The following is a 26021-nucleotide window of genomic DNA, read 5'->3' on the forward strand; positions in this document are numbered from 1 at the left end:
ATCAGGAAGGCCTGCTGGAATCTGATAGATGCTTCCAACTCATATATTTTATATTTACTGCTGCCTTTTTGTTGCTTTTTTTTTTTTTTTTTTTTGTGTCGTAAGGCAATTGCAGGGAGGAAGACATTGAAAAAATGTATCAGAAATCAGTAATTGATATGTATTATAAACTGACTCAATTTGTATTACAGGTATCACCTTTGATGGAAGCAGAGGAATTAACTAATGATGTTTTAGGAATCAAAAACATTATTCCCAGCAAAGATGATATCTGGGCTGCTTTTGAAGTACTTGAAAACGGAGAATTAGGTTAGTGACACTTCAATTTATGCATGTCAATCAGCTTTTATTATTTTAATTTTTCAATACTTAATATAATCAAAAGCTTAGTTAAAGACTTAATGGAAACAAAAAAAAATTAGCTTTCATGACACTGTTTTACATTTGGTTGTTGTGGCATCTGCCTGATTTCTTTCTACACTTTTCCAGAAATAACAGGATAAATTGTTGTAAACCCCTTCCAAATTAGGAGTTCAGAAGATGTTCTTTATATTACAGTGCTTCGCAGTTCATTAATCATCAGCTATAGAAAAGTAGGTCTTACTGATAAGTCTTAGAGAAAAAATCCTATTTTCATTAGAATGTCAGCACTTGATTTTATAAGCAATAAAGCTTTTCAAAACATTAAATGAGAAAATACATGTAATACTTAGGAGAAAGGATCTTTTATATTTTATTTAGTCAAATGTTTAATGTATGAAGGTGAAAAAAGGAGGCATAAAGTGTGTAATTCTGTGTTTATGGCAAGTGGCATTACAGTGTATCTTGCAGAATATTGAAAAATTTGTTTGAAATATAGTTCTGCTGCCAACAAAAGCAAATGTCACATGGTCACAATATTTGTGAACTGTAAAGAGGTTTTATCATTGGGAATGCTTTATACATACTGGAGTATGTTTAAAATGCTGGAGCATTCTATTGTTAGAGATACCTAAAATAGCGTAAAGTAATAGGGATTTTTAAAATTTAAACATATCTTGATGAATATTCCCTAAGGTAATCTGATTTTTGAAGAATGTGTGGGGTTAGAAATATGCAACATCTATTTGCATTTCCTAGTAAGTTGCTGCTCTTAACTCTTCTCATGTTAGAGGGGGACTGTGGACTTTTTTATTTCTACAGTGAAGATACCTATTTTCAGGTCAAGAAAAAAAATAAGAAAGTCGAGAAAATAAGATTACTAAATATTGCTCTAATATTGTTTGAATAGTTTTGTCGTACTTGATTTTCAGATGTGCTTACAATAATTCCTTCAGTTTTACTAATATTACTTATGTACTCAGTCTTGAGCTTGGTAGTATAAAAATCTAGAATGGAAGTGTATTCTCCCTTTCAACTTGAAATAAATTATCCTGAGCCCTCTCCACATCTTGCAATCTGTTGGTGATCCTGTATAGAGTTGTGATACAGAGTTCATTTCCAGATTCATAGATGTGGGTGACAACTGACAAAGAATGCCAGCATTTATTATCTTTAGAAGAGTCCTGATAATTCCTACAAGTGCAATACAAATCATATTTCTTTTGACTGAATAATGGAAAAAAATGGAATTTTATTTTCTTAAACTTGATATATGATGCTTACAGGAACATGAAAACTAAAGCTGATATGGCCAAGAGAACGTAAAAGTAAATAAAAAGATAGACCCCACAAGAGCTTTTTGAGTTATTTTGGTGCAACAGCTAATATTTTAGTGGGGTATAGAAATGTTGTCTGAGCTAATGACTATGGAAGACAAGCAAAATTAAGCTACAGGCCCTACATAACACAATAAATACGGGCAAGAGATTAGAGTATATCCTACTGAAAGAAGAGTTTCCAACAGAAAGTGGAAATGGCATACCAGTGTTTTGTAACAACCAAGCAAAAAGCAGACTAAATTAAAGTCCTAATTCATCACCTGACTCCTGTCAGTAGAGACTGTGTTGATGAAATATCTGCTTCATGGACCCCTTTCCAGAAGAATCAGTGCGTCAATAGAGGTGAATTATTGTTTCAAAATAAAAATACTGTTGTAGTAAGAGACATTTACTCAGGTAGACTCCTATGGTCCTATGGCTGAATCTAGCACATTTGCAGAGGGTGGGAATACAGAGAAAATTAGTTCTATGCAGTCTTTGGTCCAAATGTGACAATGAAGAACTAAAACGCTGCTTGAGTCTTTGCTACTGCAAGTTGATTCTACTAGTGTCATTTGACAAATACCATCTGAGGCATTTACAGATTATTTGAGATTCTGACACATAATGACAGAAGAAAGGTTGCGTATTTGTTTCAAATGTACACCAGTAATCACAGTGTCTTTCTGATAAAAATTAATTTTCTGCTCTTTTTCCTGCCGCGGTCTGCTATCTGTCCAGTGCATTTCTGCTTGTACACTCAATCCTGAATTTTTATATGACTTACTTTACTTTTTGAGATACACTGTCATGAAAACAACCCCTGAGAAGGCAAGAAAATGAGAATCGTATTTTCTAGAACGTAATTTTCTACTAATAGTTAATGTTGTTTAAGGTGAAAATGACTGGTTTAGCATATTTAACCTGAGTGAAAGAAAGGGTAATTGAATGCATGTGTTGACTGCTTGCTGTTCAAAATACTAAAACTGCAATATTAAAAAAATCAGCTAAATTATTTGCATATAGAAAAGTTGCAATAATTGATGATTTTATCTAACCTAATGCAAAATATTTAATACCATATGCTTTTACAAAATAGGGTATTTATATATTTTTTTAATAGTATGTGATTGATGGATAGTTTGTAAATGAAGTGTGTTACCAGTAAAATAGTTAGTGGTTTTCGGTGTGATGATTTATGTACCATGGATGGATTACGTACCATGGATTATGATGACAGATGGTCTTAAATGTAACTATAAATAAACCAGTAGGTGTTTGCTGTGGGAGTGCTGGTGTTCTAAGAAGATGTGATGATTTGCCAGTCTCCTGCCTTTGATTTGTAAAGTTCTCCTTAAAGTGGGTTTTCTCTCTTGCATAAAGGCATCAAGTGTTTATCACATCAGCGTCCCCAGTTTCCCAAAAATTTAGAAGTTTGACCACTTAAAACAAAACGGTGTTATAAAGCAGGAGTTGAGCTGCTATCTACAGTGGTATTCTTTTGGTGTCATGTCTGAATAATGAAGTCTTTATATAGGTGGTATCACAACTCTATGGGTAATGTAGATATTTTTGCATCCCAAAATAGCAGTGGGTTTTTTCTGTCACTTAAATGTGTTGTTTGTGGCTGCTGCTTTCTGAGGCTCTAGTGTTCAGGTGTTCTAGAAAATGCGTTCTGCTAGACTGTAGTGCTGGACAGTCCCAAAGCAGCTGTTGACATTTCATATTCATCTACCATAGCAGGAGTGAAAAATGAGATTATGGCTGCATACTTTGCCCTTCAGTACTCAAGGGATGTGGCTAGACTGTGTGATCCAACATGACAATGTCACAGAGGTGTCACTTTTCAGGAGCCATACCCAGCTCTTCTCAAGGCCTAACCCACATATATTGGTATGCAAATGGAAACTGAGATCTTTTGGAAAAATCTCTCTTTGGAGATAAAATGACATTTGAACCCACAAAGCCATTGTTAAGGCTTTTGTGGGTTCACGAATTACAGTTGGTGCTTGCTGCTGAGCAGGTGAAAGCCTTCAGGGGTGTGAGTGTGTCCTCTCCCATACACATCAGTGTTGCCTCAGGCTGTGCTGTTCATGTCATACTCAGATTTCTGCTGGATCTGGTAATGCAGATTTAGGTACTACTTGCAAGATTTTTTCTACCTTCATTTGGTATGTGAACTGGGGTTTGTATGGAGTACTGGCTGGACTTTCTTATCACTGCAATTTTTCAGTTCTGTGCTAGGTCCCAGAGTTTCTCTTCTAGGATGGATGATGCCTATCATCCATCCTGGATGTGTGTTTGAGGATCTGAAGTTTTGGAGTGCACACATGCAGTCTAGTCATGCCTTCATCTATTGGTGGTTTAATCTTGCTGCGCTTTTTGTACAAGATTGAAATATGCAGGTGCAAGTTTGCAAATTCCCTAATGACAGCAGCAGGGAGAAGACCTAGTAAGACCATGTGCTTCTCCCCTCTAGTAAAAATAACTTAATGAAACCAGGAGTCTGTTTCAGTCTGCTTTGATCAATAGCAGACAGTATAATCCATACCAGTTGGAGGGATTTTTTTTCACTGTGGTCACTCCAAATTCTTTGGCTCTTTCATTGCATAGATTTGGTAGCTATGATGTTTCTTTTGCGTATTCAGCATAGGCCAATAAGGCACAGTATAGCTGAAGGCCTCAGCTGTTTGATCATATTTAGACATACCCTGTAATAGGTCCTAACTTTAGTTTGAAAGCAGTGCTTTAGTGTTTTTACATTAAAAATAATACATTTGGCTACTGCTTGTTTAATTTTATATTCATTACCTGTGCAAATCCTACCAACAAAGGTATTGTCAATGAAGTGCCTAATTGTCTTATTTTAAAAGCAGTGTTTTTCTTCTATAGCTCAAAGTCAATGAGACTTTGTGTACAAGCAAATGTAATTTGTGAGGGCCTCCAATATTGTTGGGTTTTGTCTTTTATTTTAATTCGGGTTTTTTGTGTTTTGTTTCTTTGGCATTTTTTAGAACGTCCTCTGCATTATACAGAGAATGTACTAGAACAAGTTCTTCACTGGAGTTCACTACCAGAGCCTGGCACTGCGTATCTAGTAATAAAGAGATTCCTAACAGCAGACATGATGAATCTCTACAGTGGTATGTAACTTTTTTATTTAGTTAGTTATTTTACATAGAGACATGAGGATGGCAGTTGTTTTGTAGCTGTTTCAGTGGAGAAAAGTGTCCCAAAACATCTAAATTACTGCTACTTCATAAAAGTTACAGATTTACAGAGGGTTGTGCTGACTTCCTACAAAACCAGAAATTCTGGATGTTTGTTTCTACAAACTATAAGCTCTTCTATTGGAATATAAAAATGTACAGAAATTCTGCAGTCAGTTCACACTTTGTGAATTTCTGTTGTGAAGCTTGAAACTGCTCTTTTATTTAACATTTGTATATATTTATATAATTATGGTATACTAATAACAATTTATATTATCTAATTCAATGCCTCCAAACTGCAAACTAATTTTACAGAATCACAGAATATTCTGAGTTGGAGGGTGCCCAGAAGGATCATCAAAGTCCAGCCCCTGTCCAACTCCAGGACAGCCCCAGGAGTCACACCATATGCCTGAGAGCATTGTCCAAACGCTTCTTGAACTCTTAGGCTGGTGCTGCGACCACTTCCCTGGGGACCCTGTTCCAGTGCCCAACCAGCCTCTGGGGGAATATTTCCTGAATCCAACCTAAACTTCCCTTACACAACTTTAGACCATTCTCTTATCCTGACACTGGTCACCACAGAGAAAAGATCAATATTTATTTACCCCTTTGCTTCCCCTCATGAGGAAGTTTTTGACTGCAATGAGGTCTCCCCTCAGTCTCCTCCAGGCTGAACAGACCAAGTGCCCTCAGCCCCTCCTCATACTTGAGGGCTTCCCCTCAAGGCCCTTCACCTTTATTTTGTCCTCCTTTGAACACTTTCTAACAGCTTTAGATCCTTCTTATACTGTGGTGCCCAAAACCGCACATGATATCCAAGGCAAGGCTGTACCAGCACAGAGCAGAGCAGGACAATCCCCTCCGTTGACTGGCTGGTGATGCTGTGCCTGATGCCCCCCAGGACACGCTTCGCCCTCCTGGCTCCCAGGGCACTGCTGACTCAAATTCAACTTTTGTTGACCAGGAACCCCAGGTCCTTTTCCACAGTGTTGCTCTCCAGCATCTCATTCCCCAGTCTGTCTGTCCAAGGTTGCCCCATCCCAGGTGACATACTCATTTGAGTTACATACTCAAGCAACTGAATAACTTGGAGAATATGTGGCCTTTAAAAGGGAGCTGACACCTAAAATATAGATCAAGTATGTAGTGAAAATATACGGTTTACATGTTGCCCCAGTCTATATTTTCTTTTTTTCCCCATATAATACTGGCTTTAAGTCTCCTATGTAATATGTAGTATCTGCTTTGCGAGAAATGGAAGTTTAGATATTCGATAATTATATCCTGTTTTCAAGCAGCTGAAATTCTGTGTGCTATCACTGTATGATGTGTGATCTTAACACATGATGCCTGGTTTAATGTTCATCTTATTTTATTTAATGGCTCATTCAAATATATATATCTTTTCCTCTCTTTCTCATACATGGAAATGTTTATCTTTCCATTCTATATATCTTATCTTGATTTCAAGAAGTAAAACTTATGCTATTTTGCTTATTCTTCTGAAAATAATAGCGTTCTTTCACCATGCTTTATTTCTGTAAAAGCATATTTCACAAATGTAAATGAACCTGAACAAGTGTGCTGTTCATGACTTTTATGGTTGAGTTTCACTTTCTCTAAATGTGTGATAGCAGGTCATGAATAGAGAGAAATGGCCTACTTCATTAAAAGCTTGATATATGAACTCCCATCACCTCACTAGGTATGTGTTGAGGTATAATCAGAAAAGGGAATGGGTCATAAGGATTTTAAGAATCACTGCTGTAAGAAACACATAAGGATCAGGCTAGTGTCAACAAAATGTAGTAAAGGAGAGATCTACTGCAATTTGCACTCCCTCCTGTCTTCTAGATTTTACATCCATTTATTCTCCCAACCCATCACAGTAATTGTTTGCATCAGTTCCATTCATTTTAATCTAGACACACTGTCTTTTGACTGTTTACATTTATTGATGCTTTTTATATTTGTTTTAAAATAATTAAAATCTTATTAAATAAATTATATTGGTTTTCTCAGTGGTTTGAAAAGGAAAACCTCTGCCATATTGCAGACTTACAGTGTTGATGTCTGCAAACTCCACATGGCAGAGTAATCTTGTGAATCCATCCCTAGATAGTGTCAGAATGAGAAACTATACAGAACAAGGTCATTGGGGAAGGGATGTTCCCAGTGTTTAGCATACAAGGCACTTATCATTATGGTGGGGCTCTCCATCTCAAAGTGCACAAGAAGTAATTGCTAGCTTGAAGGAAGAAAGGGAGACCTCAATCTTTTCTTTCTTTTGCACTCTATATGTGGATAACTCCTTGTCACTGAGTAATAGGGCTGAGGCCAGATGTCCAACCGCTGTGATGTGAAGTATGTTTTTTAACAATGGGTTCAGCCTGTACAAATGGGCAACTGGGTGGATGGATGTCCTCCTACTTTGCAGTAAAATTAATAGGACTGTGATCATATAATGTTTATAATTTAATTCCATGAATATTCACTGCTGCCCTGATTTATGTAATAATCTTAAAGACTAAATTATTATATTCCTGACAATTTTTTTTTCTCTTAATATTACCTGAGAGCTTTTTGTTCTCAGCACTTTTCTCCTTTTTCTTCCTGAGTCTTTAATGTTGTTTGAAATAATGTTGGTTCAATAATGAGCCTCATTTCATCTTGGCAATTTATCACAGTCTTCTCTGTCAGTGCAACTTTTCCCATGTTCCTTATTGTAGTGGTTTGGTCCAAGATACTCATTACTGTTTACCTTCTGTGAGATAAGAATTAGGAGAAATGCAAAGCAGGCACCAAACTTGAAAGACTATAAAGAAATTTATTAACAGACCTAAAAGAAGAAAAAAAAAATCATACCAAACCTTCAGAACTCTTCTCCTCCCCCCACCTTCCTCCCTTCTCCCACTGACAATGTAAAAAGACAACCCTTGAGATGTTCAGTCTGTTTACCACTTCCATAATCACCTTGTTCAGTCCATTTAGAAAGAGGAGTCTCTCTGCTCATGCTATGAAAACATTATCACAATGAGACAGCCGCCCACTTCCAAATAACTTTGTTCAGTCCATTTAGGAAGAGGAGTCTCTCTGCTCGCATGTGAGTCCCTTCCCCCAACTTGCAGCTTTTCCCACAACTGCTTTTGAGGGTCCACTCTTGAAGTTTTTTGGGGTACAATTTTAAGGTTGAGCCGTTCAGAAACAAAGGTTCTCTTCACCCATCTCTGGGAGCATTTCATCTCTAAGAAATCTCTGGGAGCATCTCTAGGAACTGAGGTTTTCTCCTTTCCCATTTGGAGCAAAAGTCCTCATCGCTTCCATCTCTCCCTGTTCAAATTTCTCCTCAAATTACAGCTGCGTCAGCATCTGCCTATCTCAGTGCAGGTGCTTTTGCTCACAAGTACAAGTTGAACACTCCACCCCCCATATCTTCATGAAATTACAACGGGTACTCTGATATATCATAGCTTCACAACAGAATTTCAGCTTTGAGTATCTCCTCTTCCTCTTCCCTAGTTTTTCAGCTCTTCACAGCAGTAAAAGGGTTAATCTCACCTAGTCCTTGCATCTGGAATGTGGCTTATCGCAGTGGAGAGGGGGCAGAGCCGAGCCGCTCCGGCTGCCCACAGCAGGGCTGTGGGAGGGTTCCGCGGGTGGAACAGGGCCCATCGACTCCAGAATGGCCGGGCCCGCTGGCCCCCCCACGGGGCCCGCAGCCACCTGTCCCAGCACTGGAAACGAGACAGAGCTCTGCCTCAGGGTTTCTGTTCTTAATTGTGGATCACAGAGGTGGTCACAATTTTAAGTGGCTCAAAGAATTGTCCATATTCAAACTGGCCAGCTGAGAGGTTCTGTCAAGTCATAGAGGAAGCTGTAAGCACCCCTTAGCAAGGACATCCCTTCCGGGACTATGCTTTGCTAACCTATGACACTTATACATAGTACATTCTTAATTCTTATACTTGTCCATTTTAAACTACTTTCTTGTGTTCTGCAACTGAGATAAGCTCAGTTGTTTAGAGCAGGTTGCTAGTAACACCAAGGTTGTGAGTTCAATCCCTGTTTGGGGGATTCACTCAAGAGCTGGACTCTGATCCTGGCGCGTCCCTTCCAACTCAGACTGTTCTGTGATTCTATGATCCAAACCTTGTATTGAGGTCTAGATGTATGTTTTCTCTCATATAGAAATCAACTTTCCTTTTCAAGGAAAAAAGGGTTAGTTTATTTGTATTGATATGTTTCAGTAAATTTGTGGTGAGTTTTCTACTTTATTCCAGATCTTTAGTTACTCATTCATGACAATTTATTCCATAGCTTTTCATGCTTCTTACAGGAGTGCTCTTTCAAGTGCTGTTCAGTAGGGCAAAGTGTGCATTGTATTTTGGTGTAAGAGGTACTCAGGACAGCTTAATTCTATTTCAAGCCCCTTTTTCTTCTCCTTACGTAAAATTTTATCATATTAAAGTTTTATTTGTTAGAAAACAAAATATTATTTATTTGTTAAATTTACTTTAAAGTATATGTGTATATATCCTTGAAATTTTTCTAGTACAGTGTTGTATAATTTGAGTGGTAAGTATTGATTTCTGAGAACAGGGGCTGTTATTCAGATATTCTTTGAAATGCACACTTTTAAACCATAGATAGATCAATCCTGTGTAGATTAAGTGCACCTACTGCCTAGTTGAAAATTCTAGCAATTTTAGCATGTTTTGTAAAGTTTGTGTCTGAAAAATAAAGGGAGTAAAGAATTCTTCAGAATTCTGCTGAATTCTTGGTTCTGTCATAAAGTCAGTAGGAATTATTGTCTTTTCCTTTGTTCTTCCTCATTTTGACTATTAAAGTGCCATTTTAGTTTAAGTTTCAGTTTATATGCATGAGTCATAGCAGCATGGCAATGACTGTAATTAGTGGTCAGAAGTTTTTTCTGGGCAAGTGTACTTACTGGGATAAGCTGATAAAGTAGTGAAAAAATGTATGTATACTGAGCAGAATAGGAAACCTAAAAATGCCTAGAAATGGTGGTGCAGTAGTTTATATATACTAGTAATACTTTGAATTATTTTATTTAGGATTTTAAATTGCTGAGAATGTGCTGAGAAATCTAGTCCTTAACACTAAAAGCCTTTGATAGCTCGGGTATTCTTCTTTTTCAAATAAGAACTTCCTCAGAACAAAGTTACATAAAGCTTTATAAAGCTGACTGCAATATTACTGTTTGGTTTTGTGTGAGGTGGTGTTTTGTTTGAGTTTTTTATTAATTTTACCGAATATATGTGAGTTTGTGTGTATTTTAACACAAATAAAAAAAATCCAGACAGACTCATGACAAAATGAGATCTTTATTGAAATGTTTTGCCTCTCTTAAGCATAGAAATTAAAAGTATCCCTGTCATACTCTAGGGCTTAATGGCACATTCTATGCTGCAAACATTCTTTGAATTAAAGTTTGTTGGTAGATTCTTTCCATGTTATCATAGAAGTGAAACAGAGAAGACTTTTTTCCCCACCAGTAATTAAAATAATAATTGTGTGTATGATTAAGAATGCCTTTCTTATGAATATGTAATATATATTAATAGAGAATATGTATTGAAATGTGATACATAGTTTATATATATGTGTATACATATATAATTAATTTCATTATTTTTATACATATATGTAGCATAATACCAAATTAACTTTACCAATGTAATTTTAGTTTTTTTGATAAACAATAATACTTAAGAACTAGGAACTTCTGCTGTTGTAATTCTAACAAAATGCTTTTTTTTCTTGGTAGAGAAAAATGAGAAAGGTAGCGTGAAAGCAGGCAATCTCAAGTACAAGGAGGAACCATCAAAACTGCTGTCTGGAAACAAATTTCAAGACCGTTATTTTGTGTTACGGGAAGGAAACTTGCTTCTTTATAAGGATATGAAGGTACAGCAGACAAACTCTCCACCAAACTCTGAATTAAGCTTTCTTTTTTGTATGAGAAAGAAAAGGAAGGCAAACAGATCAACATTTCTCATATAAAATGGCAACTTCTAGATTCTGGGGTTGAAGTATAAGATTTTTGTCTTCCTGTTTCATAAGTGTGTTAGTAAAAGGAGTTTGTGTGTGTTTGTCATTTAGCTATTGTAGTTACACATTACTATAAGCTTTAAAAATTCAAAATATAAAAGTGTTTGGGGCTTTGTGTTGCCCCTAAATGATTTGAAAACCTGCTGTAGAGAGCTGTAGGAGAAGTACTATGGAACTTAAATGAGTGCATGCTATTTTTTTCTTGTTATTTCACACAAAGCCCTTAAAAATTGCAAGCAACAGGGTTCTTACACCTACAAGTCTCGTGATAGAAGAGATTATAGGAAACAATAACTCTCAATACACTGGCAAAATCTTTCCCTGCTTCTCACCAACAGTTTTCAGATGTATTCTCAGTCCTCTAAAAACTAGTATTGATAATTAGGTTAGATATACCTCAGAGTTCCACAGAAGTGAATTTAGTCATGATAATAGCAGGAAGGGTTCAGTTTTAAATATTTCATGGGAGTTTTCTTAAAACAGTGGGTTTGAGTGTATGCAGCTTGTGTTTAAGTATAAAGCCAAATAATATTAATCATGAACTGTTTTCATTTTAGTTCCAATAATTTCTGGTTTAAAAAAAAAAAAATCAACGTTTCAAGTGCTTTTATTTTTGCTGAATGTTGTTTATTTCCATCCAACAAATACAGATGTATATTGCTGACCTTCGTAAAGTACTTTTTTTAAGAACATCCCTTGCTCACTTAAGCTAATGCACTGTGTCTTCTTGTGAAGCTGTGGATACAACCTTAATTAGAATGACCCCAGAATGTCAAAAATAGTGTCTTATAATTTAGTGCTAAAACTCAAATTGGCACAGATGTGAGAATAAATTAATATGCTCATAAAACCTTAATTAGTATCTTGGAAAGAATTTATGACAGGATTGTTATACCACTTTATAATCTCTTTTTTTAAGCCATTCTAATTTATAAAACATTGAATTCCCCAACTCAGGAGGCGCTTAGAACACTTACTTTTAAATGGCTTTACATTTCTTGGTTTTTTTAAAAAAAAGCAAATGGCAATACCATTTTGATCAAATAGTATATATGAGTTTGTTTTACTTTCTTTTGAGAGATATTAATCATGAATAATCTTGGTTTAATTTTAGTCATATTTAGAAGTGAATAGTAGGAAAACTTGACATTGCAGATGGAAAATTGTAGTTAATAAGACCACATGTACTAATTAATTTATAAATTCTCATTAACAGCAAATTAACTTTGTACATGCAGGTGGATACATTCTGTTCAGTGTTTCTCTTGTTCAAGAGCAATTATCAAAAACATTGAAAGTTTCTCTGAATACTGTATGTTAAATTACTATACTGTGCTAATTGACAGAAATAATTTACCCCTTTAATGTTCTGTTGCTAAGAGATAAGCTCACAGACAGACAAATGGCTCCCTCAAGGTGCATTATAGTGAGAAGTATGCAGTTGTTTAACTTAATAGTATGTTCTGCAGGGGTATTTTTTCATCCTGACAGTACCCTTCTTTTGAGCAGGAAATTACACAGGAGTACCAACCATAAAACTGTTTTGTGTTTTGTTGTTTTAAGTTTTCTTAAATGTGTCTCTTTTTCCATACTCTGGAGTGTTAGAAATTGAAAGCTGCAGAGTGGGAAATTGAGAATCCAGAGACAGTAAACACTAGGGAGTAGCTTTGTGTTCTGGAATTATAAGATTTGTTGTTTGGTGTATTTTTTTCTAAATTGAAAGCTAAAACACTTGACCTAAAAGTACTAAAGTACTTTTGTGTAGTGTTGTGTTAAATATTAGTTTTGCTCTGTAGTAGTGTGCATGAGAACTTTATTGTTTCCTTTCCGCACTTCATCTTCGAGGCACATTCAGTTCTCACACACAGTGTGGGTGTATGTCTGTTGTAGATTGCCTAAAGATAGTTTGTTCAAGAAGGAGCAAGGAAGGAACCTCAGGACATTTCTGGTCCAACTTCCTGTGCACAGCAGGGATAGCAGCCAAGGTCGGGACATGTTGTGCACGGCTTTAATCAGTTAAGTCTCAAAAAACCCTGAGGATGAAGATTGCACAACCTTTCTGGGTAGCCTGTTGCCGTACCTGACTGTCCTCATGGGGGGAAGTTTGTCTGTCCTTAGATGGAGTCTTTTCACATTATGGAGCGCCTCACTCAGTCTCCTTGGTAATTTCCCCTTAGGTGCAGGGCGCCTGCTGTTAGGTCAGCTTCTCCTCACAGGGCAAGTGCTCCAGCCCCCAGCTGGCTTGGTGGGCTCCTGCTGAACCCTCTCCAGATTACTGATTCTCTTTTTTCTCTCAAGGAGTCAAAAGATGCAGTCACACAAGTAATGAGGAAAGGAAGAGAATCACTCTCCTCCACCTACTCATTGTGCTTCTGCTAACTCAGGAAAAGGAGACCAACTTTGCTGTCAGGATGCGCTGCTGGTTTATGCCCAGCTTGGCACCTACCAGCAGGCTCAGGTCCCTATCTGCAGAACTGACTCCCAATCTGTGTCAATTAAGGGGTTTTTTTCCTTCACTGTGCAAGAGTTATATTTTTATCATTGTTAAATTTCATGAGATTCCTGTTGTCCCATTTCTTTGTCCTGTATAGGTTCCTCTTAAAGTCCCAATACTGGTGTCCTCCAGAAACCGGGTGGATTCCTTCTGTCTCAATGGGCTGCCCTTTCTGAAGATACCAGGAAGAACAAAGCCCTGCTCTCCCCATCCCCTGTCCCATAGTAGTCAGGATATGTTATCCAGAGACTTCTGTGGGTTGTTCGAAGACTTCATTTGCTTTTTTTTCATCCTGATTTAGCGGCCCCAGTGGCCTAATGGATGAGGGACTGGCTAAACTAAGGATTGTGGGTTCGAGTCAGTCAGCACAGCTTCACCAAGGGCAAGTCTTGCCTGGCCAACCTAGTGGCCTTCTATGATAAATTGACTATGTCAGTGGACAAGGGAAGAGTTGCAGCTGCCATTTACCTGAAATTCTGTAAAGCCTTTGACATGGTCCCCCACAATATTCTTTTCTCTAAATTGGAGAGGGATGGAATTGATTAGTGGACTGTTAGATGGATAAGAAAGTGGTTGAACGGTCACATCCAGAGGGTAGTGGTCAACAGCTCAGAGTCCTGATGAAGATCAATGACAAGTGGTGTCCCTCAGAGGTCCTTACTGGGACTAGTGCTACTAATTATATTTATTAATGACAGAAAAAGGGACTGAGTGCACCTTCAGCGAATTTGCAGATGACACCAAGCTTAGTAGTGTGGTTGACACACCTGGAGGACAGAATGCCATCCAGAAGGGCCTGGACAAGCCCTACAAGTGGGCCCATGGGAATCTCAGAAGGTTTAACAAGATCAAGGTGCTGCACCGCAGTTGGGGCAACTCATGATATTAACACAGGCTGGGGGATGAACAGGTCAAGAGAAGCCTGGCCAAGAAGGACTTGGGGATTCCAGTGGATGAGAGGCTGGACATGACCCCACCATGTGCACTCACAGCCCAGAAAGCCAAACGTGTCCTGGGCTGCATCCAGAGCACCGTGGGCAGCAGGGCCAGGGAGGGGTTCTGCCCCTCTGCTCTGCTCTGGTGAGACCCCACCTGCAGTGCTGCATCCAGCTCTGGGGTCCCAGCACAGGAAGGACATGGATCTGTTGGAGCGAGTCCAAGGGAGGCCACCAACATGATTAGAGGGACGGAGGACCTCATCTATGAAAGAAGACTGGGAGAACTGGATTTGTTCAGCCTGGAAAAGAGAAGGCTTAGGGAAAACCTGTTTGTGGCCTTCTAGTACCTGAAAGGAGCCGACAAGAAAGCTGGAGAGCATGTAGCAACAGGACAACAGGGAATGCCTTCAAACTGAGTGTAGGTTTAGATGGGATATTAGGAAAAAATTCTTTGAGGGTACTGAGGCACTGGAACAGGTTGCCCAGAAAAGCTGTGGATGCCCCATCCCTGCAAGTGTTCATGGCCAGGCTGGATGGGGCTCTCAGCAACCTGGTCTAGTAAAAGCTGTTCCTGTCCATGGCAGGGAGGTTGGAACTACATAATCTTTAAAGTCCCTTCTAATCCAAACCATTCTATGATCTGAAGAAAATTCTCACCATTCCATAGGAGAGGTTCTTTGACAGAGGGCAATCCCACTCCCTATCTTCCCTGTCTCTCTTGAAGAGTTTCATCTATAACCCCACATCTTCATTATTCTAATTGTGTTACAGTTTTATGATTTCATGTGAACCTTAAGTTCTTAATTAGTCTGCTTCCAGTAATAGTGATTGGTACACTTCGTTAATGGCCGAGAAAGAGACAAAATAATTTAATGATGTGCTAGAAAAGAGGCGTGCGCTCCATGAAAGAAACTGAGCTGTGAAGTCAGTCATGTGGCATTTTCTCTTTGGCACATTCCTGGTACAATAATTAGAATCTACTTTATTTGCAGGCTAGCAAACCTGAAAAAGTGTTGCCTGTCAATTCTCTGAAGCTTTATCTTGGAGTGAAAAAGAAAATGAAGCCACCAACAAAGTAAGAATAGAAAAGAAAATAAACACTGTGTAAAAAGTATTGTAGTATCATCAAAAAAGGGTAGCATAGAACATTGTGGAAAAAGGAAAAGTCAAGAAGCCAATAGCAGTATGCTGAATTAAATTATCCCCTGTAATATTATTTGTTCTGTTCTTATATCTGTTTTCATGTTCCATGTTAACTAATCTGTGCTAGGAAATTACTTTATTGATTGGCTTTCTGTAATCTAAAGTGCATTTATTATCTCTTGTGAATATGTTTGCTCCTAGCTCACTTAGTTTTGTGGTATATGTCCTGCATGTCATTGGTACACACACTTTCCTTGCACCAAGTAAAAAGAGAGAAGAGAAAACCAGCTACTCATGGCCCTTAGTGGCAGTTCCTGTTGTTCAGCAGAGGATTTTCCTTTTTCAGGATCTTTGTTATTTTGATGTTTCTGCTAGCTGAAGACTACAGTGCCCTTTACAAACATCAGTGACTATCTCTCAGGAAAAGAGCAGTGAAAAATGACACCTGTTTTTCTCAGATGTTTCCAGTTCTTGTTCAGTCAAAGCTTTGAGATACTGAGACAATGCACATAGGATCTTCTCCCAGAGGGAGTCTAGGTTGGCTGTAGCCTTTAAACAGATCTGCTTGATCTTTTCCTTTACAGTTGCCAAATCAAAACACCCCAAAAAGGTCTGTGAATTTCAAAGCTTAGCCATGTTAAAAAAAAGTTGTTGGCTTTTTTGTATGTTTTTTTTTTTTAAATTCAAGTTCAGAATGAGTAGGAGATTAGTTCAAAATAGGAGTAAAGAGATAATGTAAATGAGTCTTTGCAGGTTTTTATTTTTTTTTTTACCTTGAGGTTTCTTTTTAGTCTACTTTCAAAAGTAGAGCTTACCAAGTCTCTTCTGGATCTCCAGAATTGTCTGTTTCACCTCAGTGGCTTCATTGTGCACCCACTCCCATTTTGTTTCCCTTGCAATTATTAAATCATGTGATTCCTTTTGTTTATAGTACAAGCATAGCTCTCTTCTCTCTATGACTTCCACACTGTAGTGGACTCTTTACCAGGCAGTTTTATTTCCAGCAACTTTTAGAAGGCACAGCCACAGTAAAAATGAGGCAAGTAGTCAGCCATCATCTGCAGTGCTTTGCAATAACCCTTTGTCTAGAACAGAAAGTTCATTACCTGTGAATCAGTTGTGAGAAAATGAGCAAAATCTATCCTCAAACCCACAACTTTATTCTGGATTTTCAGTACACGTTTAGACTTTGCAGCTTAATTTTATTTTTTTCAGATAAAAGAACTATATAAACATAGTTAATCTCTGAGGTTTGAGGAATATGTCTCCACCTTGAGTTTATGGAACTAATTTTTGAAAATCATCTTTCTTTCAGCTGGGGACTTGCAGTATTTTCTGAAAAGCACCAGTGGTAGGTAAACATGAAACACATGCTTTGTTTAACTTCACTGTCTAATATTTGTTGAAATATTCAATTGCAAAACAAGATTGTTTGAAAACTTATGGGCATTATTTTGCTTGCATGTTGAATTTAATTTTTGTGTTTTTAAGTAAATAAACTTTTAAAATTGATATGTTTGGTTCATCTTTTGGGTTTAGGTGTCTGGCTTACTTCTGTGGCCAGAAAGCAAACAGTCATAAAGTTAAAATGATAGATTTTAATCCTATGCACATGCTTGAAATGAGGCACAGGCATTGTCTTCAGTGTAGGTAAAGTGATAATTTGAAGTATTTATATATGCCTGTTTTTTCTGGGAGTGTTAATAATAAATATAGACAGCATGAATGAATGTAGCACTATTTGAAGTAGTTTAGAAGACTATTCTTTGATATGTTTAACTGTAACAGGAGTCTCCATTGTTTTTCATATTAATTATATATTGTGTTCCAGGTACATATGTTGTGATGGACAGGATGTGCAGATGGAGTGGATGATCAGCATTTTTATGGCACAGGTACTAATCTAATCAAAAAATGCAATTTATTCTGCTATTATGAAAATGCCATTAAATATGTATATGTTATATATAAGGTTCGTTGCCAAAGTTTCTGGAATACTTCATGCACTAAAAATGCCAAAAGATGGGTCTTAGTCCATGAAGACTATGAATGCTTTGAGAGAGAGTGAGAAGAACATTAGATTCTGGCATCATCTCCCCACCCCACCCTGCTGTGTTGTAGAGAAGCTGAGTAAAGAAGGACAATTATTTCCTTCGCAGACAGCTCTTTTGGTTGAAATGCTGGCCATTGACCTAAAGGGGGTGTCTGTGTGCCGCAATACCTGAGTGCTATTGCTCTGCTCACTAGATTGGATGCTGCTAAAGTAGTCATGAAAGAAGGGTGGCATGTTTAAAGGCACAGTGGTGTGAACTAGCCCTCTTGAAGAGCTGTGCCAATATGGCTTTATTTCTCTGGTATCCATGTTAGCTTAGTTAACACTGATAATTCATTGTGTTGGGTAGGCTTTATCCTAAATTAAGTACTCTTCTGCTTGCTATGGGATTGTAGGGAGGGTATATGTTTGAGTGACATATAACACGTTCTTGGAAATGGAGTTTAATATTTACACAGGAGAAGTGGAAGTAAGCGAGATGGGAAGAATTCAGATTGACAGGAGACTGGAATGTAGTTTAAGGTTTTAACAGGATTTTGTATCTGTCTCAGATTTTTCTTGTCTTTCCCATGACATTCAAGGAGCTTTGCAGGATATCACTGTGAATAAACATTGCTAGATTTATGATTACCTGGGAGCTTTGAGTTGCATAACATGGACTGAGCACAGACTTCTTAGAGGCTTTCTGAAACAGAATCTGACTTTCATAGATAGTAGTGCTAGAAGTATAATGCATGCCTTGAAACTAAGACTTCCAAATTCTCATCTTATTCAGCTCCTCTAACTGAAATAGCTATTGTTGTTTCTATGGAAACATCTGGCATACATCTCATGGGCGTAACATGAGCAGTGTCACAGCAAATAGGCTCAGAGGTTATTGATACAGGAAACTTGGAAGTAACTCATGCAAGCTTGGTAACTGTTGAAGTCCTTTTGACATAAAATCACAGTAAAGGACAGTCTGTTAGAATTCTGCTCAGGCAGATGTAGAACGTTCATTTGACAATATAGATGAAAAACTGGGAGCCATTGCTCAATGTCCAGGATAATTTTTTCTAACAGAGAAAGAAAAAAAATTTCATGTGCATTAAAAAAAAAATTGCTGTGAATTCATGCTATTATTTTTAAGTCTTTATTCCAATGAATGAATAGTGCAATGAACTAGCAATACTACATTGAAAGGGTTTTTTGATTTGGCTTGGTTTTTTGTGGAAATTGTTGATTATTTCTTTTTACTGGCATTCTGTACATCAGTAAAATTGTCAGTCTATAAACTACATGAAAAATGATGTGCTAATGATGTAGATTTAGTGTTTTGTTCTTATTGCAACCTACTACTTTATTACAGAGAAAATCTCCTTAAGAATGCAATGCCTCATATTGGTAAAACTTTCTAAAAGATCTCTAAAAAGTTCTGTATCATACAGCAGCAGACAATTATTACCACATTATCCCATTTCTAAACCAGAAAACTGTAAATGTCAACTGAGGTTATTTCTAGTTATAATTTTCAAGTTGAGACCATCTTTAGGGAAGTCAGCTTGGTATTTTACCTTATATGTTGTCGCTGTATTTGAACATGTTAGAGAGACTTCACGCAGCACATTTTCTTTGTCAGTGGAATAACTTAGATTGGAAATTGAAAAATACTGTAAAATCAGTTTTGAAGTATTAAGACATTGACATTTAATCATCTTGTGCATTTAAGAGGGACATAAACCAATATTGCTGTGTTCCTGAGTGCTTGAACAGAGTAAGGCTTTATTAGTAATTCATATCAGTCAGATAGTAGTACTATTGTTATTTTTGTCCTGTTTTCTGATAATGCTTTCTCCTGTAGTATAAGTAGTGCAGAGTATATAAATAGCAAAGTGTAGGTACTGCTGTAATCTAGTGATAAGAGTACTTTTGATACAGGTGATCAAGTTAACCCAGAGGTTATTAATCTTCTATTCCAAGCTGGTAAAAACTATTTGTTTGAAGTAGGACCAATGTTTCTTTCAAGATCTATGCAAAACCATCCTGAAAAGCATGGCTGAAACTTGATTCTTGAATTCTAGAGTAGTTCTATACGAAATCTCTTAAGAGCATGCATAGCATACAGTTGGAAGTAATTAATTGGTGTGAAGATGGACACAATAGTATTCTTTCAGTTTCCTTGCCTTTGATCAGCTGGAGGCACATTATACTACCATGAGGTGCAGTTGAACAGAGGGGTCAAAACTATGAATAAATACATTTTTTATGTGGCCTAATACGTTGCTAGTATTTCTGATACACTTTCTCGGAGTTCTATTTTAAGGAATGTTACAGGCACAAAAGGGAAATCAGGCTGCTTAACTGACAGGGATGGTTTCCTTAGGCTTGCTGGGAATTAAGGCAGACAGTTTTCTTTAGAAGCTGATTAAAGTTTTTCCATTGCTTTCTGGATTACGTTTGTTTGTTGTGTCTTGATCCACAATAAACTGATTTTGGTTGGCAAGAGCTGCTCTTTCAGACAATACCTTCTCATTTCATTTGAAGAAAATGTTTTTAATGGTCACTGGAGAGAACTCTTATCACAGACTTTTGTGTCACCCTCGTCAGTACCATCTGTGAGAATTTTTTACTCCATCAGGATGTGAGTCTGTAAAATACTTTTTCTAAATTTGGAACTGGGACTTCCAATTTTTATTCTGCCATCATGGCTTTATAATGGTAATGCTGTTTTTACTTGCAGACCACCTGCAAATATGATCATAGCTCCACATCTGTTTTTTTAAATATAGTCTTGAAGAGACTGCTTCATGGTTTTGCAGTCCTGGCTTGCCGGTTTCCTGCAAAGTTGTGCTGATTTAGCTGTAGGCCTTGGACATCCTCTGTGATTCACAGAATCTCATGTTTATGATTTTTCAGTAAAATAGTATTATAATACCTTGTCCTCAAATTTGTCTTTCTGGTTTCCACTAACATTACCTGAAGACTGTGAGCTCATGTGCTCAGATTCGAAATATTCAGTAAGTAATTTATGGTTTTTTACTTCCCTTCTCTTCCCAGGTTTGCTTTTCCCTCAGAGTGAAACTTCGCATTTCAGCCCAAGACTGACCTATTTCAGTTGAGCTAAAGCAAAGACTTCTATTGAAACCAGATCTGCATGTTTGTAGATTGCATTTTGGATAATGCATGTTGTTATCATAGGTTAATTATTTTCTCTAAATTATTAATATAATTTTTCACAAAATCGCAGAATCAATTAGTTTGGAAAGGACCTTTGAGATCATTGAGTTAAACCTATGACCTAACACCACCTTGTCAACCAGACCGTAGCGCTGAGTGCCACATGTAGTCTTTTCTTAAACACCTTCAGGGATGGTGACTGGTGACACTCCAATGTCTAATCAACCTTTTTGCAAAGAAACTCTTCCTAATATCCAACCTAAACCTCCCCCGGTGCAGTTTAAGACTATTTCCTCTCATCCTGTCACTTGTTACCTGTGAGAAGAAGCCCATCCCCACCTGACTACACCCCCCTCTCAGGCAATTGTACAGACCAATCTGTTCCCCTCTGAGCCTCTTTTTCTCCAGGCTAAACAACCCCTGATCCCTCAGCTGCTTCTCATAAGCCTCATAAGCCCCATTGCCCTTCTCTGGACACGCTCCAGCACTTCAATGTCTTTCTTGAAGTGAGGGGCCTAGAACTGGGCCCAGAACTTGAAATGTGGCCTCATCAGTGCTCGGTACAGGGGGACAATCCCTGCCCTGGTCCTGCTGGCCACACTATTGCTGACACAAGCCTTTGGCCTTTGGTCTTCTTGGCCACTTGGGCACATTCTCGCTCATGTTCAGCAGGCGTGGACCAGCACTGCCAGGTACTTTTCCACTGGGCCACATTTGAGTCAGTCTGCCCCAGCCTGTAATGCTGCCTGGGCTTGTTGTGGCCCCAGTGCAGGACCCTGCACTTTGGTCTTGAACCTCAACAAGAAACACATTTTGAAACACTTGTGTGTTGGGGTAATTTTATCTTATTTCAGAATTTTTTTTTGAGACTCCTGAAAGCATACTTCTGTGGAATTTTGAAATTGTGAAACAAGTCAATATGTATGTCACATTTGATGATATCTTCTATTTTTTGTAGATAATTAGAATAATATTAGGGAAGGAAGATGTTTGATACATGACAATTATGTAGAGACAATTTGGTTCTGTTCACTCAACATTGTGCAGCACTTATGAAATATTAATATAATTATAAGCATCATAAAGTTTCCCCTTTCTCCCACAACAGGAGGGCATCGTGGTGTGCAGTATATAGCTTTTTCCAAGGGAGTTTTACATACCAAAGAATGTTGTGTATTTATGAAATTCCACACTGAAAATAAGGAATAATTTTGTTCTTTAGCATGCAGATACATGGCCACCTGCTGGAAAAGCAAGAAAACAGTCCATAACTAAAAGTCCAAAGATCCGAGGCTTACCACTAATTCCCATTCATCAGGAGAAGAACACTTGTAAAATCAGAGGGAATACAGAAGTAAGTGGGGTTTAATCTTGATGTAGAACTTCTAACCACAATGTTGTAATATTAAGTATTCCAATAATGATGAACTCCCTAGAGCTGGATAAATATAAAATGTAGATGTTCTTATTATCAATGTCTCTTCCAATATTTTGTCATTAAAGAAACATTTAGGACAATTAATATAAAAAAGCTATTGTAGTCTCAACTTGTGTAACCTCTCTGGCTGTTCAGTAAATCATAATGGACTTCTATTTGTGCTGGGTTTTTTTTTCAGTAGAGATTGTTCATTAGGAGTAAGACTTTTAGCTGGAAATATTGTGCACATTATTACAGTGCACTTTATGATGGGTTTTTTTAATAAGATCGTTGAAAACTGTCCTGCATGCATATCTTACAGTATCTTTTCTTCTGTCTAAAATAACTGCGCTGTTATAGTTATCTACTCTGTGAATATAATGGAAAAGCTTAGATGGAACTAACTTTGATACATTCAAGTTGTACTATAATTAGTCTCAAAGAAGAATAAGAGGCTTTAGTTACAACTCTTTGAATAGACTGAGCTTTGTTACTACATTATGTGCACTAGTGATATATCTGAACCTTATATTAGCTTGAGATTACTTTCTGGTATCCACATAGAGATACTGATGCCTGTGGGATGAACTTACTTGCCTTACTTCCAGCTGAGGTGAAGCAGTGAAGGTAATGTTCTACTTGAGAATAGTAGTGGTAACTAGCCTGACTGCAGCAGTGAATAACTGTTGCAACAACAGCTTGGTCCTTTGACTGCAGCAGTATTATTTCTTGCACATGTTTAGAACATTTTGAAGGGAGGTAGTTAATATGGGATGTGTTATCACCACTAACAGAGATGATGGTTCAGGTACAGAGTGGTAACGTTGACTTGTTTCCATGGTAAACTAAAAGCACAAGGCAGGCATAGTGCTTTATGTAAAACACAACTCCATCTTGTGTTACACTTTCTTCCAGAAAGAATTTCTGCTCTGCCTAACTACAAGAGTATAATACCATGTGAATATAAATATTTTGTAATTTGTTTACAAACTTTCATATTTTGTTTAATTTATCCTTTTTCACCTTCTCTCAAAAAGTATTTTTGCAATTTTTTATAAGTTCTTTCTGATGCTTATGTTTTCAAACTTCTTTGATGAAAGTAAATCATAGGTCTTGTCAGTCAAAAAACTTCATAACGCTTAGGTGTGTCTCTTACCTGTTCCTTATGCAAGTACAGTTGAAACCTCTAGCACATGCTTTGAGATGGCTACAAATTCAGACATTCTAGGATAAAGGTTTTATTGGATTTTGAGCTTCCTGATAAAAAATCCTTAATGCCTTATAGTACCGTATGTATTTTTTTTTTTTTTTTTTTTGTGGATAATTTGCTTCATTAGGGAGGACTAAAGTTTTGTACACTGCAACTTTGAGGAAGTCTGAGTTTAAACTTAAAAGCAGAAATCCACAGTCTTCATTATTTATGCCATGACTAGATCTAGGGAATTTTTATGCCAAAGGTATTTGCATACTTTAGGAAGGTTAACACAAAAACACATAATGAAAAATAAAAACTAATGCTTTCTTTACATGGAAAGCTAAAACTGGAATGAGCAGTAAAATAGTGGTAGAAAGTCTATATATGACACGGTTTATTAAGAAGAAATACTATACCCCAGTGGAGTCAGTTAAAAAAAAAGATGTACCATTGGGAGACCACACCTTCAGTCTTTCCATGAATTTGAGTACTCCAACATGCAATATCATCTCCATTTTAAAGCATTAGAAATTAATAACAGAACAAGCATTTTCTGAAACATGCTGGTTTATGGGAAATGGATGTCTGTTTACAGATCAATGTGTAAACTTGTAGTAGAAATGGGATCAATTTATACAGGCAGGAAAAGAGACTGAAAGTTTTTCAAACAGTGGAAAAAGTGATGTCTTCATGAGAGGAAGATGAGTGGGGGGAAAAGAACCCCAAACCACTAAAGGTCAAAGATACCCAGAAACTGAGTTTAATATTAATATTTTTTGCTAAAATGGCTATATTGAATGTCTGATTTTTCCCCATTACTGGAAGCAATTTTATTGTGTGTTAACAAGATAAATGTGTAACACCAAAGGTTTGAAAGACTCAAAAACTAAGAATCCTAATAATAAATAGAACCAAAACATTTTGGTTATTTCTATACCATTTGTTGTATATGTGGCTATTTAAAATATGTGTATTTTTCATATGGAATTATTTAATTGGAATAGAAATACATTGCTGTGTATCTGCAGGAAGTATTTGATGTTATTTCAAAATATGAGAAGACTGAGGAATGAGGAAGAACCTTTTCTTTCAAGCAAGGCTGAATACCATACTCACAATAGGTCGTACAAGAAAGGCCTACAAGAAGGCCCAAACCGTTCTATAATTCTATGTATCTAAACTATCTCCTTCCTAGTGTTTGAGTAGTTTCTCATGTTTGTGTTAACATACAGGAGGTATTAAGATTCCAAGGAACAAGTTGCCTATATGCTGTGGATAAATAACTCCATAAAAAAGGCAGTCAAACTGAACAAGTTCCACAGAGGAAATACAAAAAGAACCAAAGTTTCCCTCAGTTTTCTCTACCTTCTGGTAGTCAAAAAAGATGCCACACATGAAAGAAGAATTCCAGGACCTACTTTTCTTTTAGAACTACCAGACTTTTCCACAAAAGGAATGTTCTCACTACTGCCACACCAACTGAGCAGCCAGAATACAATAATGCAAATTTAGATGCAGCATCTGATTTACCTTTTATTTTTTACAGCTTAAGAAGTTGAAAACAGCCCACCAATATGCAATTTGAAAAAGCAGCCAGTCTTTATAATTTATCAGTTGCTGAAAATGTTTATGTGATTATCTTTCCTATATTCATGTTGCTCAGTCATTACTTTATCAAAATTGCATTATACACAGTTCCATTCATTCCATCAAACAATTCTGAGTCTTTAAGAGTATATGGATCTTTTGTAAAACATTAAAATTTAGTCTACTGTGGTAGAATGAAAAATCAAATTGTGATTCTATGAAAAAAAAGTCTTCATTGTCATGGTGTGCATGATTTATGTAAATTTGAGGAGTATCACTAATTGAGAAATTCCTCACTAAAAATGCTTGCTAAATGATAATAGCACAATTGTGGTAATTTAAAGCTGACTTTGCTGTCTCAGCTCTTGAGTAAAATTAATTTTTTTTCTTTAGAACTTAAGTGAAACTAATGACCAAAAATTGCAATGTAATTATTATTTAATGTGGTGTTAATGAACTTATTTCTCTTTGCTTGTTTGGTAAGAATATAGAACTACAAACTGGAAAATCAAGATTTGGTGAACATCATGATAATGAACTTCTGGAAGAAAGAAAAAACTTGAAAGAAAAAGCATCTATTGTGGCACAATGTTTGGAAAGAAAGGAGGAGAAAGTGCGAAATCATGCAAAAACACATCGAAACTTGATTTCTGAGGATGATGCAAGCTCAGGGATGACTGAACTACACCAGAAACCACATAAGACACTGAAGAAAAATAAAAACAAAACAAACAAAACTACTTTGGAATTAGATAGCAAATTGCCATCAAATGTGATTCAGGAACTAAATACAGTGCTGCAGAAGAACAGAGCACTTCATGAAACCTCCAGCTGATTTCCTGAGCCTGAAGTGTAATATTTACATATATATATATTCTTGTGTTATATACATATATATATATTCTTGTGTATGTGTTTTCTGTTCAAAAGTAGTCTGTTTTGATGTGTGTAGTTTGTACAGTGCAGAGGAAATACATTTGTTTGTATGCAGCTACTGATTTTGTGTATGTGTATGCCCCATGTTATAATTTTAAGACTGAGCTGGGAGAACTGATTATGTAAAACTCCTGAA

General features: G+C 37.0%; 1 protein-coding gene across 1 annotated transcript in view; it reads left to right on the forward strand.

Annotated features, from left to right (window-relative positions):
* ARAP2 (ArfGAP with RhoGAP domain, ankyrin repeat and PH domain 2) overlaps positions 1-25784 on the forward strand; it is a gene marked incomplete at both ends in the record, with an annotated part of 115096 nt that extends 89312 nt beyond the window's left edge. Inside the window, 8 exons of the mRNA XM_082282253.1 lie at positions 192-309; positions 4694-4822; positions 10683-10822; positions 15391-15473; positions 16857-16892; positions 17373-17436; positions 21973-22104; positions 25434-25784. Coding sequence (XP_082138379.1) covers positions 192-309; positions 4694-4822; positions 10683-10822; positions 15391-15473; positions 16857-16892; positions 17373-17436; positions 21973-22104; positions 25434-25784 — 1053 coding nt within the window. The remainder of the gene's footprint in view (positions 1-191; positions 310-4693; positions 4823-10682; positions 10823-15390; positions 15474-16856; positions 16893-17372; positions 17437-21972; positions 22105-25433) is intronic.
* Between the last annotated feature and the right edge of the window lie 237 nt (positions 25785-26021).

This window comes from Coloeus monedula, assembly GCF_965178545.1.
Source record: "Coloeus monedula genome assembly, chromosome: 5".
NCBI lineage: Eukaryota > Metazoa > Chordata > Aves > Passeriformes > Corvidae > Coloeus > Coloeus monedula.